The sequence below is a fragment of the Haematobia irritans genome, chromosome 2 (genome assembly GCF_050003625.1).
Source record: "Haematobia irritans isolate KBUSLIRL chromosome 2, ASM5000362v1, whole genome shotgun sequence".
Classification (NCBI taxonomy): Eukaryota; Metazoa; Arthropoda; class Insecta; order Diptera; family Muscidae; genus Haematobia; species Haematobia irritans.
The window spans coordinates 4586633-4606883 of NC_134398.1; the positions used below are offsets into that span (position 1 = coordinate 4586633).

The 20251-nt window shown below is 32.0% G+C and overlaps 1 protein-coding gene across 2 annotated transcripts in view; it reads right to left on the reverse strand.

Moving 5' to 3' along the window:
* The window catches only part of LOC142223297 (choline/ethanolamine kinase), a 29055-nt gene extending 17927 nt beyond the window's left edge, over nt 1-11128 (reverse strand). Inside the window, exon 1 of one of the 2 annotated variants that reach the window (XM_075293164.1) lies at nt 10409-11128. In XM_075293164.1, coding sequence (XP_075149279.1) covers nt 10409-10426 — 18 coding nt within the window. In that variant the 5' untranslated portion in view covers nt 10427-11128. The remainder of the gene's footprint in view (nt 1-10408) is intronic. The other variant, XM_075293165.1, reaches the window with a different exon arrangement.
* Nucleotides 11129-20251: the final 9123 nt, after the last annotated feature.

Genomic DNA, 20251 nt, shown 5'->3' on the forward strand with positions numbered 1-20251 from the left:
TTTAAAATTTAAAATTTTAATTAATGTTTTTCACTAGAATTAAAAAGCAGACATTATTCTATGAGTAAAACAAACTTTTGTTAAAATCTGCTAAAAAATATCGCGAAATTTGCTAACAATACAAACTTTTCTTAGGTTTATTGAAATCTGCGTCACTTAAAACTATGTCAATGACGCAGTTGTACGAATTGCACATTAAAAATCAAAAAAAAAAAAATCATCCACCAAATATTACCCTTACCATTACAAAAAGGCCACCCTGTTTTAATAGCCCATGACAATCTGAGACACTTATATTTTATTACAAACCAATGCCTACTTTGTTTCTAGAAACTACCCACTTTGCCAGCAATGTAGTTAAAAAGTAACAGCTTTTGCGTAATTAATCATTTGTTTACTTAAGCCTCCTCTACTTCTATAGAAAATAACAACGTTATTGCCAATAAAATAAACACATACTAGACATGCCAATACACGAACATATATAAATCACATCTATATATTCGATTCGGATCGCTATAGGTTTTTACAAAATGCTACTATAAAGATATTGAGCTAACAAAGTTCAAAACTTTCTCTAGCCTCTAATCATTTTTGCTTAACTGTTTTTTTTTTTTTTCAATAATTATGCAAAATTACCTTAATTTGATAAATGCGACAATTGAATGGATCTCCATTTAATAAGGTTGGGAAGGTTGAGCGATAATCGTAAATTACATCTAATCATTTAGGATATTTATATAAAATATAATGCCATCATGTGATTTATGAATACGATAGTACAATTAGTTTTATGCATGGCGGTATTTTAATAACAATAATACGAAAATAAAAACAAATTTATGACAAACTACGATTAGCTAATCATATTTACATGAATCATTTCAGTTCAGTAAATATACCTGATGTATACACTTAAAAGGAATTTATTAGCAAAGATTGATATGACAATTAAAAGAAAAAAGAGTAGAGTTCGACCAATGAGGATAGCCGAAGTCTATGTTATATACACTCAAAGAAAAAAAGTCACCCAAAAACAACATTCGGTGCCTGCACAGAAAAAAATTTCCGTAGTTAAACTAACGCTAAATTTAACTTATTTTTATTGGAAAAAAATTATTTGCTAGAAGTTAAATTTTATTATTTTTTCTGAAATTTTGCACAACTTATGAAATTTTACTATTTTTTAAGTATGCCTCAAAAATTTTATGAACTAAATGTGGGTACAAAGTTCAATGACCGTACACATAAGTTCAATATGAACTAACGCAAAAGAAGATTTTCGTACGATTCCCAAAAATAGTAAGAATGAATGGCATCGGCATTAGCCTTTTCATAGTGGCTGGAGTTGATGTCATTCAATTTTATATTGTTTTCTCTGTGTTATTTCAGCAAACTACACTCATAGAAAAAAGTCTGCTAAAAACAGCAGTCAATGTCTGCTGTTAAAATTTTGTACTTCAGTGTCTAACAAACAACAAGTTATTAAATTTTTAAGTAATAAATTTTCCCCAACACCGAAAAAAGTGAACTGTTTTATAGGATGATTGAACTACTACGCACGAAAATTGAACTAAATTTTATTCCACATTTTGAGATTTCCACAAAGCGTTGTTAAAACCAGGAAATTTTAATGCCCTGTTGTACTTTTTAACTGCAGTTCACGAAATTACGTAATCTCATAGTAAAAGTAAAGAAGAAAATCATTGGCGCCAAATCATGACCATTTTAACCATACATTAGTTCATTCTTACTATTTTTGGGAATCGTACGAAAATTTTCATTTGTTTTAGTTCATATTGAACTTATGTGTACGGTCATTAAACTTTATACTCACGTTTAGTTCATAAAATTGTTGAGACATACTTAAAAAAAAGTAAGATTTCATTAAGCTGTGGAAAACTTCGATAAAAATAATAAAATTTAACTACAAACAAATAAATTTATTCCAATAAAAATAAGTTAAATTTAGCGTTAGTTTAACTACGGAAATTTTTCTTCTGTGAAAGCATATTTAAGAACCATACATAGTTTTTGGTATATTTTTGCACTGTTAGATCCATACTACAAGCTCCTAATTGTTTTAATTGTGTTACGATAGCCCATAAGTTGACATATTTTTTTTTTGTGTAATCGAACTTAAAAATATTTAGCAGACATCGTTTGCTATTTCAGCAAACAGTTTCTGATTTCCCTTTTTCAGCAAACTTTTTGCTGTTTTAGCAGACTTTTCTGCTGTTCCTAACAAATATCTTTGGGTGTTCTGCTTTAATTTTGCCCTTCTAAATTTTGTTAATGTTTCCACGAACGAATAACGAAAAACAATTGATAAAATGTTTACGTTATAAATTTTTCCCAAAGCCTATTTAAGAACCAAACATAGTTTTTGGTATATTTTTGCACTGTTAGATCCATACTACAAGCTCCTAATTGTTTTAATAGTGTTACGATAGCCCATAAGTTGTTTGTTTATTTGTTTCAACCAAACTAAAACATTTTTTTTAGTGTAATCGAGCTTAAAAATAGCAGACAATGTTTGCCATTTCAGCAAACAGTTACTGATTTCCCTTTTTCAGCAGACTTTTTACTGTTTTAGCAGACTTTTCTGCTGTTCCTCACAAATGTCTTTGGGTGTTCTGCTTTAATTTTGCCCGTTCTAACTTTTGTTACTGTTTCTACGAACGAATTAGTTTTAGCGTATTTTCCCACCATTCCAGGACAATGACCAATAAATTCTGCGTATACAAAAATTATCCTAAAGTAAATAAAGATTTCAAAGAATATTACGCGAAACGCTTAACTTAACTAACCAACGTCTTCTTCAGGTATCTCTGATGTTTTATCAATAAACAAATTTCTTATCAAGAAATCTCCTGTCTAAACATTTAATGGCACTTAAATATCACTAAAAAAATTTTCACGAGTGTATGCTTTGTTTTGTTGTTAATGGTTGTCAACTTTGGCGAATCCATGTTGCTGGAGTGTCTAAAGATCAATTTCTTATCGCAGACACAAGAAACTTCCTATATTGATGGCGAAGAAAGCAAACAAAAAACAAATAGGCATTTCTTACGGAGTTTAAGAAAGAACGAAAAAAACCCAACAAAATTCATCACATTATGATAACGCAGCAAAAGGAAATAATAAATACAGAACGTATGTTATAAAACAAATAAATGTTAAAGTTTACCCAAACAATTTATTAAATGATTTTGTTGTTATTCTGCTGCAAGGCAAATCTATTAGGGAATGGTATGAGGTTTCATTCAAAATTTAATAGTAAATGAATCATGATGAAAGAAATTTACATGTAAAGTAATTTTACCATGTATGTTAAATGGATTTTTTAAGTGGAAACTTGTCAAGAGTTCTAGTTATAATTTTTTTTTATAAAATACCAGCATATTGATAAGAAATATCTGAAGTGGTTTCTATTATGTCAAACAATTACAGACTTATTTACAAAATTCTAGTAGTTTATAACCTTTTTTATAGTCTTTAAAATTACAAATTACATAGCTTTCTTTGAAATCTTAAATTGTAAGGGCCGATGTTGAATGTGAACCACACCTAAACGTCAAGTTTTTTTAACAATTTTATTTGACATTTCTCTATTTCAGACTTACTCAATTTGAACCATGGAGAGATACACAATCCAACAACGTCGAAACCATTAGTAATCAAAAATATTTTTAAAAAAATACTAATTTCTCAATATATATATATATTTTTTTAATTTGATAGTGCGCCTTCCCTATATCTTTTGATATTATATGAAATACAAAATACATCGCAATTAAAGCGTTTCATTTACCTTTGTCTTAGCGCCATTGTAGAAAAAAAAACAAAATGTTTTTATTTAACATTTTCTTTAAATTTTTAATTACGCAGCAGATATCCACCTAAAATTCTTTCATTAACACAATATGGTGGTTGTCTTGTTTACGGATATAAAAAAATAAAAACACACATTTATTAAAGACATATTTAATGAGTAAACAAACTGACGTTATAACATACGGTTTCAAGAGAAAAAAACAAGCTATGGATTTTCCAAAAGTAGTTTTGTCACATCAAAAGTTTAAAAGGTAAATTAAAAATATGTTTATTAATTTAATAAGCTATTTTAGTATAGCAAAAAAATGTCACTATGCCTTTAATGGTGATACAATTTGGGTGTTCTTCAGACTTTTCAGGGGCTGAATTTATGAAAATGAGTAGAAGGGCAAAGACTTTCTCCATTGGAAGCGGTTTATGTGAAATCCCATATGGGGCCTGTAAAATAATGTTAAGTATGGTTGCAGGTGGTGAACTTTTCTTTTATTAACATCCCAACAAAAAAAGAGCTTCCAAAAAAGTAGTTTGGATCCTCAATCTGTGATCCGGAAGTAGTGCAAACTTGGATCATCTCCAATGAATTTTACATGGGCTTGTCATAGGACGGAAGTACTCGCTTTTTGGATCCTTTGCATTACTTTAGAAGTTGTGCCCTGGAAGTTAATTTGAATGAAGAAATTTAAAAAGCGAAAAAAAAAAATTTTTCTTCAACCAATTTAATTTTTTTTTCAACCATATGTTTTATTACACTATTATTTTCCTATTATCTAATCTTTCCAATTTGAAAAACTTTTTCGCTCCGACCAGGGGTTGAACCTGGGTTTGCTGGCACCATAACAGAACGCCTTAGCACACTCAGCCACAAACACCATTGAATATAAAGCGTCGAACGGTCAATTCAAATGTGTGTGATATAATCGTAATACGACACCAAGGAATAACATTCTAATTGCTTCTCGAGAAGTTCTTTATTAGTATGAACGAAAAATCAAGAAACACAGGTTCAAATCTCAACAGCGGAAATTTTTTTTATCAAATATTTTTCTAAAAAAATATATATTTTTTTATGTTATGCATCGTTTTTATTTTTTATTTTCGGCATATATTTTCGTATAAATATACACTCATAGAAAAAAGTCTGCTAAAAACAGCAGTCGATGTCTGCTGTTATATTTTTGTACTTCAGGGCCTAATGAACAACAATTTATAAAATTTTTAGGTTATAAAATTCTCCCCAAAGCATATTTAAGAACCAAGAGTAGTTTTTGGTATATTTTTGCCCTGTAATATACTTACAAGCTCCTAAATACGATCAGCAAACATTTTGTTTGCTGTTATGCCTCAATTCGATAAATATTCAGATTTCAGCCAAATACTATAGATATTCATAAAATATTGCGTTAATTATGTTAGGATAGCTCCATTTTTATTTGTTTTAGCCAAAATAAAATTGGATAAAAACTACTTTTTCTATAAGCCCAAGAAGTAAAATCGGGAGATCGGTCAATATGGGGCTATACCAAAACATGGACCGATACTCACCATTTTTGGCACACCTCTTTATGATCATAAAATACCTCTAGATTTCCAATTTCTGGCAAATTGGATAACTAAAAACTACGATTTCTATAAGCCCAAGACCCCAAATCGGGAGGTCGGTTTGTATGGGGACTATATCAAAACCTGAAGCGATATAGTCCATCTTCGAACTTGACCTGTCTGCAGACAAAAGACGAGTTTGTGCAAAATTTCAGCACGATTGCTTCATTATTGAAGACTGTAGCGTGATTACAACAGACAGACGGGCATGGTTATATCGTCGTAGAATTTCTCCCTGATCAAGGATATATATACTTTATATAGTCGAAAATCGCTATTTCAATGTGTTACAAACGGAATGACAAACATATTATATCCCCGTCACCATTCTATGGTGGTGGGTTTAAAAGTAGTGTTTAAAGCCACAAAGGCCTTTTCCTTTTCACTTACAAAAGAGATAAAATGTCCGCTTGCCATATAGATGTCTGAAAGCAAAAACTGATTTAGGCTAGCGTTTATGTTTTTATTTGCGAACTTTAAGAAATTTTAAAAAGTTATCAAATGTGTTGTGGTGGTACCACGGTACTTGGTGCAACTGAGAAACTTTGTTAATTTTGTCACAAAAATATCGGAAAGCAACGCTGCTGGTATGCTAACTATTCCATCAGATTGGTCCCCCGTGGGTCATGGATAAATATTGCTAGTTAGTAGGCAATATTTTTCGTCAATTAAAGTTAGTACGTACCCTGACCACGATTTCAAACACAATTACTGACAATTGAAAATTAATACTCGCGCCCGCATTTTATGATTTTATGATTATAGGGACACTCACAAAAACTAACCGATCATCACTTTGGATCACAAATCAAAATCACGATCACGAAACAGATCACACTCGAGACCAAATTCAGACTGTGTTTTAAATTAACTAGGATTAATACAAATAACAGACAAATCTACAAAAATGTACTATTTATTCTCTTCTTCCATATCTATGTCCCTAATACGATTTATTAACTCCCATATACAAAAAAACTTAAAGAAAACTTCAAGCGTACTTTTGTCATACAGATTCTTTCGATAAACTGTCAATAAATTGTTTTGCATGTGGGCATAATAATTTTTTTTAAGAAATCCATTATCACTTTATATCAATTTTTTTTTTATTTTTGAATGTTTTTTTTTTTTTAATTTGGTTTTAAACGATGGCATTTGTAAATGTTAATTTATTGGTCTCATTAACATACTCACCTATATACCCATATTCAAGTCAGTCAGTCAGTTAAACCCCCCAAAAAAGATCTATATTTAACTTTTTCTCATTAGTCATTTTGGGAATTTTCCATTCCAGTACAAGTAAGCGAGACCATTTAAAATTACATGGAAAGTTTTTGTATTCCATGGTGTCATGGTCAGTATATAATGAATAATAGAGATAAGGAAGTTTTGAAACAGAACTGGGGTACTATTTACAAACATTTTTCTACATTTTTAAAGCACAAAAGAAACAATTCAAGCACTTTTAGTCCATAAATTGAGTGATTATAAATCAGTCTCAATTTTGTTTTTTTGATACGACCCAAGACTTATAGATATATAATGATCTGATAATTTTCATTTATTTAATATACTTATGATAAATTTTGAAGACATGTAGATAGGCCAAAATACCGACATCGACTATTAGTCAATGTTAATACAACCATATTATGATTATATTCTGCATTTCAAAGAATTTTGTTTCACATTATGGATATTTATATATATGTATATTTAATTAATTGTATGATATTGTAAATAAAATAAATTTAAAAAATAATTTATTGAATAAATATCAGCCTTATATATAGAGCCAGCCATGTTTACTATAGCCACTAAAAGAAAAACATAATTGTTATTGATTGATTTTATCTTAAGACTAGGGTATATTAAAAAAAAAAAGTAAATATATTTTTATATATTAGTAAGTCAAAATATTACCACATTCGATTCGACAAGGCCGAAGATGTTACACCCTCTAATCGAAGTCTATACAGATACATATGTATATAGGTAATTTTTCATCAAAATTTTGCTATATTGGGATATTTACTCCAAATGATTATACAATGGCGGAAACATAATTGGGAAGGCCTTTATTTTTTTTTTTTTAAATGATGTAAATCTCTCTCAGTACACAAAATTGTATTATTCGTTCGTATAGTTGAGTATTATGTTCGATTTTTTCCCCAAACCAAAAAATAAAGTGAGCGAAAATATATAAGACAACGATGATATTTTTATCAAATCTTCTCAAAACTTGAATGGAAAAGTTTTAAAGCATTGATTGCGTACAAAATATTTGTTTTATGTTAAATTGATTAATAACTGCTTTGCGGTTGAAAATCCATCATGAAAAACGATCCCATGTTAAGCTGAATGACAAGGGGGCCTCCACTTAGGTTAGGTTAGGTTATGTGGCTGCCCCATGTATCAGGCTCACTTATACTATTCAGTCCATTGCGATACCACAGTGGTGAACTTCTCTCTTATCACTGAGTGCTGCCCGATTCCATATTAAGCTCAATGACAAGGGACCTCCCTTTTATAGCCGAGTCCGAACGGCGTTCCACATTCCAGTGAAACCACTTAGAGAAGCTTTGAAACGCTCAGAAATGTCACCAGCATTACTGAGTTGGGATAATCGACCGCTGAAAAACTTTTTGGTGTTCGGTCGTAGCAGGAATCGAACCCACGACCTTGTGTATGCAAGGCGGGCATGCTAACCATTGCACCACGGGGCCTCCACTTAATAGCCGAGCCCGAACGGTGCTCCACATTGCAGTGAAACCACTTAGAGAGGCTTTAGGTTAGGTTAGGTGGCAGCCCGATGTATCAGGCTCACTTAGACTATTCAGTCCATTGTGATACCACATTGGTGAACTTCTCTCTTATCACTGAGTGCTGCCCGATTCCATGTTAAGCTCAATAACAAGGGACCTCCTTTTTATAGCCGAGTCCGAACGGCGTTCCAAACTGCACTGAAACCACTTAGAGAAGCTTTCAAATCCTCAGAAATGTCACCAGCATTACTGAGGTGGGATAATCCACCGCTGAAAAACTTTTTGGTGTTCGGTCGAAGCAGGAATCGAACCCACGACCTTATGTATGCAAGGCGGGCACGCTAACCATTGCACCACCGTGGCTCCAGGCTTTAAAACACTCCGAATTCGCACCAGCATTACTGAGAGGTGATAAACCACCGCTTAAAAGCTTTTGGGTGTTAGTATCGAAACTGGGCATCCTAACCATGGCACCACGGTGGCTCCCTTTGGTGAGCTTGTTTCTCAATGCATGCTACCATATGCATATACCCTTTTTCGATCAATAATATAGGACGCATATTTTATAACCAATTCCAAACGTGATGTTAAATTCTTTGTAAAAGTACATAGACATGCATTAGAGTAATTAGTAGAGCCAACAGAGATAAAAAATTGTTCAACCATTTTTGGCTATCTACTGAACTAGCCAGATCTTAAGGCGAGCTCTGTTCATCTTTCTCTATATCTATTACCTTTGCTGGCTTTGTTTTAAGCGGCCTTAATATTAGATGGCAATTTGAAGTCTCATAACCAATTTTTGGGTATAAAAAATTCGAAACTCATTAATTACAGGTAATGTACAGGTACGTTGCTTATCCCATAAAACAAAATATGGGTACCTGTTTAATTTTCACCGAAAACATAAATTAGCTGCGTCTCCGCCATAAAAATACAACAACGGCAATATTTTTTATTGAAGTATTTTATTTTGCAACTATTTTACGCAGAAGATTGTATGTTATTAAAATTTCTCCGTATTCATTTACAGGTTTTTCATTGTGTCAACTACACAATTTTTTTTTTGATTCAATCACAAAATTAATTGAAATGTCTTCAATCACAAAAATGATAGTATCAATTAAAAATTTATTGATCCAATTTAAAAAAAAAAAAAAACTAATTGATACTATTTATTTTTGTGTTTGATTTTTGTTTCAATTAAAAAATTTGTTCAAGCAATAAAATTGTTAATTGAATAATTTTTAAAGCTTTAATTGGAAAAATATTCTTGATTTTTTTTTCGGTGTACCAGAAAACGTAATCTGATAAAGGTTACACTCAATTGCATGCGAATCAATGGAGTGCTCGCAAATGCGTAAGCGAAAGAATATTTGATTTCATGTACAAAGTTACCTTCATTAAGGGTATACAATAACCCCTGTTCCCAAATTACTATATTTGTATCCGCCAATGTCTATATACAATTCATATGAATTGTAAACTAAAAATTTCTTATCAAATAGAAAATTGACCACAAAGAACCTTCAGACAAATCAAAAATGACCGACTGCCTCGAATTCTAGAAGCACAGGCCTATAGTATCACCTTGTCCAAATTTCAAAATGTACTTGCCCCCAACCCCAGCTGTTCATTTCTTATTTCTTGGTAATTTTCCTCTCAACGATGTACGCGCGCCTATTCTCACATGGAAAGTTTTTATGCGCCATGGTGCCATGGCCAGTGTAAAATGTATGGCAATAAGAGATAAGATGCGTGATAGGCGGGCCTAGCTATAGTGTTGGTTTATTTCTAGTATTTTTTTTTACTACGCCTATTAGCAGTTCTTAATGATTGAATTATCAAAGCAGCAAGCACCAGTACTTACATTTATTCCCACAAAAGATATCAAAGTCTATGAGATAAGACTGAATAAAATTGGCCATATAATCATATGAGTGAAAAATTCTAACCAAGACTTTCAATAGATCGATGCTGGATCTTCTGTGCACCATAGAATACAGAATTTTAATCCTAATTTATTTCAGTGATAAATGGGTAAACATAACCATAGCGATAGGCGGAAGGCGTTTAAAAAGATACATTTTTTGTACTTTTTTTTTAAATTGGATTTTCCATCCCTGTTCTGGATCTTGAATACATCCTACATCGATCCTATCCACGTGTTATTGTACATGATGGAATGAGAGAAATAAAAACAAACTTACCGTCCTTAAAGAAGCCATATGTGTTTGTTGTGTACTATTGTGTCCTCAGTGCTCTGGATTGATGGTAAAGGAAAATGTTAAGTGATTCTAGTCTGTTAGTGATAAAATGTTTCTTGGGGGTAAATTGTTGGAATGTTGATTGTCTTCTGTTGTAGTGTTAGGGTGATATTTCAAGGGTGGTTCCTGTTTTTTCTTTTTTTTGTATATGTTTTTTTATTATGCACTCTGGTTTACGACGAAATATGACCGACGTATAGCACAGGTGGTGATGATAATAAACTTTTTCAATAGTATATTATTAATTATTTTATAATTATTTAATGATTGATGTTTCAGTGTTTTTTTTTTTTAATATCGTTAGTCACATGCACGGACGTCTTGCTTTGACGGTGGTTTTGGGGGGTGTGTTACTGAACAACGGATTACTTTCACGTATCACCCACTGATTTGAACACGATGTGTTTTTGCTTATCTTCGCAACGACACTCACACACACCAGTCCACATACATACAAACATGCAAAATTTTGTGTTTTTTCCTATCCCTCTTGACATGAAATGTTTTCGCTATTATTTTGTAAATACATATATACGGGTAAAAATTGTTAAAATATTCTTTTCTTTGATCGGGGAATATAGACAAAGTAGCGCGAATGAAACCTTTTTACAAACAACCAACCGGTGCGAGCGACACTTGCATTCGTTTTAAACAATTGAACATTGATATTAACAATACTAGCCGGGCCATCGAGAACTCAGCCCTAGTCAACCTCATTTGGTTGAGAGAGCGAACTCTCTGCTCTTTGTTTCGTACGACTTAATCTTTCCCAGACAGTTATCGCTCTCTCTTGAATGTTCTGCGGTAGGTAGACCTCACATAATATGTAAACACATAGCACAATGGGCCGAAAAGTGTATAAAATAAAAAGTCAAAAAAAAGAGAAGGTTAAAGAAAAATGTACAAATGGGCTGTGCGTTATATTTTTGTAAAAATGTGCAGTGTTTACCGCCCATTCAGTTATTGCGCTATACACAAAGAAATATTGTTAGTAGACACAGAACAAAATCTGTCAAAAGAGCAGAAAGTTGTCGAAAGCAGTCATTGCTTACTGAAATATTTTGTTTTTAAACTCGATTAGGTTTAATTAAACATGTGTTACACAAAAAAACCATATATGTTAAAAAATTTGAATGTTTCTCAAATTAAGGCATATTAGCAAAGAAAATGTTTGCCGATCGCATTTATGAGCTTCTAATACCTCATACACATTACACTTCCAAAATCTACGTTAACTAGATTTCAACTGTCATTTGCCTTATAAAAAAGGGATTTCAAATCTACTTTTAATAAATTTCGAGCCTAATGTGAATGAGCTATAAGGATATTTTTAGGACAGGAATAATACCAAATTATTTTTTGGTTATTTCATTGCTGTTTTGATTTTAGCTTAAAACTATCCCTAGACAAAACTACATATTTTACGAAAGTTTATCCACTCTACCACAAAGTACAAAAACAATACAACAAACCCGACTGCTCTTTTAAGGAGTCTTTTTTTTAAGAGTATGTGTTTTGTATCTTGTAGGGAATTCGGAGACTCTGCTTTAAAACTGTCGTGTTTTTAAATAATGAATTCAAAATATTTTTCATTCATATATTTTGAAGATTCAGATAGTAATAGGTTTATTTTAATTATTTATGAAAAAATGGAAGCGAACATAGTATTACAGCAAAGTGGACACCCATCAAATATAGCAGAATGGTCAGCAAATTGGACATTTAACAAACATTCAGGAGCCACCGTGGTGAAATAGTTAGCATGCCCGCATTGCATAGACAGGGTCGTCGGTTCAAACTAGGGCTGTCATTCGGGATCGATTTTTAAAAATCCCGGGATTCCGGATTTCAAAATATAGAATCCCGGGATTCCGGGATTTTTTTCGGGATTCTTTAAATATTTTAAGTAATAACAATCTACAGCGTCAAAAAATTGTTGTACATTAAACCAACTTAGTTTAACTTAGTATGAACAAAAGACAACAAAAGAACATAAGAACATACTTAACGAACACTTAGCCCGACTCAGCGTTGTGAAGAACAGAAACACAAAAATATTATGACAAAAATAAATAAAAAATCATTTACATATCGCTATCTTACTCAGCAAAACATGTTAAGGATTAGGAGGTTAGATTATGCGTATTTTCGTATACTTGTGATAATCCTTTTGTACTTCGATTTAAATAAAAATGTTAAGGCATCCAAATTATTATCAGATTGTTATATTTTCTACGGACCGTTTATCATTGCTTTTTATTTTATGTTGCAAGTATTGCACATGAACTCATTCGTTTACTTATCGTTTACTTCGATTTTTGATGAAATTGTGCTTTTTAGTATACCACATGTATAATAAATTCTTATTCAAGGTGTACCATAAATGTTTATTAACTCAATTTGTCGGTTATGAAATCTAAGGGCTGTTTACACTGAGTGAAGACTCCAATTTATTAATAAACAATCATAAAAGCCCACAATTTTAACAAATTGGAATTGTTTTTCGGGATCCCGAAAAATCACGGGATTCAAAATAAAAAATCCCGGGATTCAAAATAAAAAATCCCGGTATTCGGGATAAATCCCGTCCCGAAATCCCAAGATTTCGGGCGTCAGCCCTAGTTCAAACCCAGTTTCGACCAAACACCAAAAAGTTTTTCAGCGGTGGATTATCCCACCTCAGTAATGCTGGTGACATTTCTCACCAGCATTACTGAGCTTCTCTAAGTGGTTTCACTGCAATGTGGGGCGCCGTTCGGACTCGGATGTCCCTTGTCATTGAGCTTAACATAGAATCGGGCAGCACTCAGTGGTAAGAAAGAAGTTCACCGCTGTGGTATCACAGTAGTCTGAAATATAGAGCTGTCACTATACCTAACCTAACCTAAACATTCAGTCGGAAAAGAAACCATCTGACTCGCGAAGAAAGTTGAAATCTCTAGTTGTTGTAGCAGCTTGGAAAAACGGATATTCTTATGTTGAATTCGCTCCGGATTCAACGCCGATTATTGAAATCTTATCATCTTTTCTAACGGGGCTCTAGGGGCTCTTCTCTTCTAACTGGTGTTCTAGCCATGAGTTCCGCTTAAGCTCGTCGATGTTCTATCTAATCTCTAGATTCTATTCTACGATTCTAGATCCTACAACAAAATTAAAGGTTTACTTTTAACGCTCTTTGTTATCTTTTTTTGTATTTATGTTTTTTATTTGCAAAATTATAAAGTTGAAAATCACTTTATTTTCGCGATTACTTTACCTGAAAGAATCAAAATTATTAATGAAAACAAACATATTCAAAGTCTTACCGAACAAGAAACTGTGCATCAATTGTGTTTATTTATCTGACTTATATAGAACTGTTTTATTAAAGTAATCGCGAAAACGTCAACGCCAAAAACGAATATAATATTGACCTAACACAAATATTATTAGTAAACCATACGCGTTCAACGTGGCCTACCAGTATGTTCATATCGTGCCTGTTTATTATTCTCTCAACTCTCTGTTTGCATTGACGTACACCCAGTGTCATTAGCCGAACATTAACATAATGCAGATTTAATGAGCATTTGATTTTTACGAAAAATGTAAAGGCCAATTGGTAAAAACAGTATTGAAAACTAACTGATCTTACATCCAATTTTTGCGATCTGGCTGTAAATCTTTTGTTTTATTTATTTTTGCGAAAAGCACATTGTTTAAATTTACCTTATTCGAACATTGAGGAAATTATATTGAATCGTTATACTTCGAAGGTATGTAGGTATATGTTATGTATATATTTCTATAGTTTGTACGTCAATAATCTATATGTATGTATATATAAATACTGAGAGAATAGAGAGAATTGCTTATTAGGCCCAAATGGTTAGGTCCGATTTATGAAATAAAGAGATTGCTGTTATGAATTAAATCCTCCCAATCGCATGCTTTTATAGTGTTATTACTGCAGTTGGCAGAAAGAAATAATCTTTTAAGCCCATATAATTACCCAATTATTGTTATTTGAGCTTATTTCATTTTTTAACATGAGAACGTCTACACTCAAAGAAAACGGTTACTATAATCACAATAAATGCCGAATATCACCGCGTCATTGGCGGGGTATTTCGGTCACAGACCATGGACATTCCAACAGGTCTCAGCAGACGTCAACCACGAATGGCTTAAAAAGGTGGTCCCCTCGCTTCATTTCTACCGCACGTTTGAACAATAATATTAAAAAATCTTTGTCACATTACCTATCAGTCACCCTGTAAACATAACATTAAATACCGCTACAACGTTATAGTACACACCATTATTTCCAACTTATTTCCATGGGTGTAAGAAATCTTTCTTTTTCAATTTTTCATAAAAGTATCTATGAATATTAATAACGTTCCCTATTCTCATATCATGAATAGAATCACGTAGCCAAATTACAGGTCTAAACGAAGGCATGGATCCAAATCAAACCACTTCAAACCGAATATTAATGAAAATATTATTACAAAAATTAAAATCTACAAAAAAAAAATAAATAATGGGAATGGCTATGTTTATTTATATATAAATACCTGTTTGTTACTGTTCCACATTGCGTGAATGAAATGCGCATAAAATCTGTGCACATTGAAAAATAAATATATTAGGGTGGCTATTGAATAGGTGACTTTCAATAGAGAAGTGGAAGTTTAAAAATCATGAGAAAATTGCGTTTAAATTATACATCCTGAAAATTATCATATATTTCCGGAAAATCTAGAGCAAACCGAACACGTATGTTTTAATTGTAAATTTTTTAGAAATATGTATCTTAGTTATTCAATATAAAAATGGAGATTTTATTGGATATAAGCATTAACATTTTACGAATTGATTTTCATTGGATCAAAAATCGTACATATGCTAAAGGTACCAGAACTATTATGGAAATAAAGGGTGATTTGTTAAGAGCTTGATAACTTTTTTAAAAAAAAAAACGCATAAAATTTGCAAAATCTCATCGGTTCTTTATTTGAAACGTTAGATTGGTCCATGACATTTACTTTTTGAAGATAATTTCATTTAAATGTTGACCGCGGCTGCGTCTTAGGTGGTCCATTCGGAAAGTCCAATTTTGGGCAACTTTTTCGAGCATTTCGGCCGGAATAGCCCGAATTTCTTCGGAAATGTTGTCTTCCAAAGCTGGAATAGTTGCTGGCTTATTTCTGTAGACTTTAGACTTGACGTAGCCCCACAAAAAATAGTCTAAAGGCGTCAAATCGCATGATCTTGGTGGCCAACTTACCGGTCCATTTCTTGAGATGAATTGTTCTCCGAAGTTTTCCCTCAAAATGGCCATAGAATCGCGAGCTGTGTGGCATGTAGCGCCATCTTGTTGAAACCACATGTCAACCAAGTTCAGTTCTTCCATTTTTGGCAACAAAAAGTTTGTTAGCATCGAACGATAGCGATCGCCATTCACCGTAACGTTGCGTCCAACAGCATCTTTGAAAAAATACGGTCCAATGATTCCACCAGCGTACAAACCAGGGCTGTGGAGCCGGAGTCGGAGTCGGAGTCTTGGAGTCGGAGTCTGAAGATTTTGCTGGAGTCGGAGTCGGAGTCGTAAAAATTTTGCTCGACTCCGACTCCGGCTAAACCAAATTTTTTAAAACACTTCACATTTTTGTAACTAAACAAGTTTTTACGCAAATTAGTTTCCATTGCGTTATTTATTCAATGTACAGCATGATTGTAAATCAAAATCAACTTCCAATTACGGATATCTTTTTATGTTTCTTAGAATGTTAGACTAGCAGATGGGCAGGATCGATCCATTTTAATGCCCATATCAATTTATATGAAATATTTCGAACAACCGAAATTATTTTTTTTTAATTTTATTTTAAGGCCATATACATATGTGGAATATTGACAGAAAATGGTTTCAAAGTTCTTTTTTATAGAAAATGTTGTCCAAATGTTATTTCTATCAAAAATTTTGTCAAAATTTTATTTCTATAGCAAATTTTGTCAAAATTTTAATTCTATAAAACATTTATTCAAAATTTTATTACTATAGAAATATTTTTTTCTATAGAAAATTTAGTCAAAATTTTATTTCTATAGAAAATTGAAACAAAATTTTGTTTCTATAGAATATTTTGCAAAATTTTATTTCTATAGAAAATTTGCAAAATTTTGTTTGTCACACAAAAAATTTTTCAAAATTTCATTTCTATTCATAATTTTGTTTTTATTTAAGTCAAAATTTTATTTCTATAGAAAATTTTGCCAAAATTTTATAGTAATAGATTTTTTTATTAGAAAATTTGGTCAAAATTTTATTTCTATAGAAAATTTTGTCAAAATTTTATTTCTATAGAAAATTTAGTCAAAATTTTGTTTCTGTAGAATATTTTGCAGAATTTTATTTACTACACAAAAAATTTTCTAAAATTTTATTTTTATTGATATTTTTTTCAAAATTTTATTTCTATAAAAAAAAAATTGTCAAATTTTATTTCTATAGCAAATTTTCTCAATTTTTTTCTTACTGATACTCACTGCTATAAAAACTGTATTTAAAATTTTATTACTATAGAAATATTTTTTCTATATAAAATTTAGTCAAAATTTTATTTCTATAGAAAGTCAAAATTTTGTTTCTATAGAATATTTTGCAAATTTTTTTTTCTATAGAAAATTTTGCAAAATTTTGTTTGCTACACAATTTTTTTTTAATTGTATTTCTATTGATAATTTTTTCAAACTTTTATTTCTATAAAAAATTTTATTCAAAATTTTATTTCTATATATTTGGCCAAAATTTGATTTCTATAGAAAATTTAGTCAAAATTTTGTTTCTGTATAGAATAAAATTTTGCAAAATTTTATTTACTAGACAAAAATTTTTCCAAAATTGTATGCTCACTGATACTCACTGCTAAGTCAAAAACTTGTAGAAATTACTCAAATTGTAAAACTTTTCAATGAATGAATCATAAATGCATTTTTGCGAAATTGTCTAAACTATTATAAATATTTCCCAAATATTGCCCGAGATTTTGTAGAAGTCTGATTTGAGATTTTATCAAAATGTAGATCTAAATACAAAGTTGTGCAGAGTATATTATAATCGGCCCACCCGACTTGAGATTTTCCTTCCATTTTTATTTCTTGTTAAAATTGTGTTACGTCCCATAACGTTAGATTTAAATTTGAAGTACATAGATTTTGTAGAAGCTTATACAATTTTGTCTAAATCGATTCAGATTCAACTTCAAATTAAGACCTTTTTTGCACACATAAATAAATACGATACTTTATATCGATCCACTTACGGTACCCCCACAATAGAACTACAAATTAGTGGTATTAAAATGAGATTTAGTTATATTACCCGGAGTCGACTCCGGAGTCGGAGTCGAGCTGATGAAAAATGCTGGAGTCGGAGTCGGAGTCGAGCAAAATTGGCTCGACTCCACAGCCCTGGTACAAACCACACCAAACAGTGCATTTTTCGGGATGCATGGGCAGTTCTTGAACGGCTTCTGGTTGCTCTTCACTCCAAATGCGGCAATTTTGCTTATTTACGTAGCCATTCAACCAGAAATGAGCCTCATCGCTGAACAAAATTTGTCGATAAAAAAGCGGATTTTCTGCCACTGATTTTGGTAATAAAATTCAATGATTTGCAAGCGTTGCTCGTTAGTAAGTCTATTCATGATGAAATGTCAAAGCATACTGAGCATCTTTCTCTTTGACACCATGTCTGAAATCCCACGTGATCTGTCAAATACTAATGCATGAAAATCCTAACCTCAAAAGAATCACCCTTTAGATTCGAAATACATCGAACTGTCACAAACATTTGGGTCAAAAAAGAAGTGCCTCCTAATGAGCAAAGTAGTCAAATTTTTTGTTTTTGATATTGGGATTCATTTTTCTGCACTCAGTTCGGGTTAGCTTTGTAATTGATCATTATACCCTGCGACACACTGTGGAACAGGGTATTTCAAATTAGTGCATATGTTTGCAAAACCCAGAAGGAAACGAGATAGACATATGGTGTCTTTGGCAATATTGCTCAGGGCCGGCCCCTGAGTCGATGTCCGTCTATCTGTGGACACAGTTTTGTGATCAAAGTCTCGGTCACAATTTAAGTCCAATCGACTTCAAATTTGGCACAAGTATGTGTTTTGCATCAGAAGAGAACCCTATTGTTTTCGGTTCAGTTTTAAATATAGCTCCCATATACATCGTTCGCCCGATATCAACTAATATGGCCCAGAAGCCAGAATTTCAGCCTGATTTGCTTTAAATTTTACACCAGGAGTGTAATTAATAGTGTCGTAAAGTGTGCCGATTTTTGTTGAAATCGGTTCAGATTTAGGTATAGCTCCCATATATGTCTTTCGCCCGATATGCACTTATATGGCCCCAGAAGCCAGAGTTCTGCCCTGATTTGTTTTAAATTTTTTACAGGGAGTAGAATTAACGTTCCGGATACGCCTTCCAATTTTGCCTGATTTATACTCATATAACCACATAGGTCACACTTTTACTCTGATTTACATTAAACTTTGCATATGGAGTAGAATTAACGTTCTCAATATACATGCCAAATTGCATTGAAATCGGTTCAGATTTAGATATAGCTCTCATATATATCTTTCCCCTTATTTTTATTCATATTCATACCACAGAGATCAGAGTTGTAATCCGAGTTACGTGAAACGGCAAAAATAGCCAAAATACCAAAGTTTTCCACTGCTAAGTCGAAAACTTTTAGAAATGACTTAAATGTTCCTCTATTTCTAATACATATCTATTGACTGATTTATCGATACGATGCAACATCGTAAAAAATTTACGATGTTAAGGTGGGTATTAAGTTCTAGTTTAGCCGCTAAAATCGCTAAAGTGAAAACTAAATCAGTAAGAAAAATGCATGAAATTATATATATTTGTTGCAAATTTTATTATAACTTGATGGGGAAAAGCCCAAATGTTCACAAAGTTTGTATTCCTTAAAATGGGTGATTAAAGAAAAGTAATCGTGAAAAAATGACGTTTTTAGCCGCTAAACTCGAACTTAATACCCACCTTTACCTAAAAATTGCCTCAGATTTAAATGTTTACTATATTGTTTACTAACGTAGTGTTCCACCCCAGGGCGTTAACCGACTTAAAGTTTAGGTCTATAGATTTGGTAGATATCTATCAAATTTTGTTCAGATCGAGTCAGATTTATATGTATGTATTTGAAACAAAAACCTTTATATACCACCCAACACATTTGACTGATTTCATATGGTATCAAAAATGTGGATATACAAAGTGGTGCAAGGTACAATATAGTCGGCTCCGCTGAACTATATTTTGATAAATTGATTTTTGCAGGGATCATATCGATGCCCTTATTCCAGAGTACGCTAAGTCGACTTAGAATGTTTTGATGGAGTTCGTTGTTTTCTATTCGGATTGATGTGAATTACATCATGTCAAAATTTCGAATTTATTGGACACTTCTATCAAAAGTTATGGTTAATATTACTATACTTAGCCTGTGACTAAAGTTTTTAAAAAGGGCGAAAAACTTTGTTCGGTCCAAAAAAGTCTAAGTCATTTTTAGCCATGTTCTGTAATCACTAGTTTGAGTTCGTACATACTAAAAAAAATCTGTAATAAATATGATTTTAAGACCGAAAAAGGGAATTTCTATCTTCAATGGTTTTTGAGAAATTCCAAAAAAAAAACTTTGAACTTGTTTCCTGTAAAATTCACTTTTTAGACTTAGCGTACTTCACAATGAAG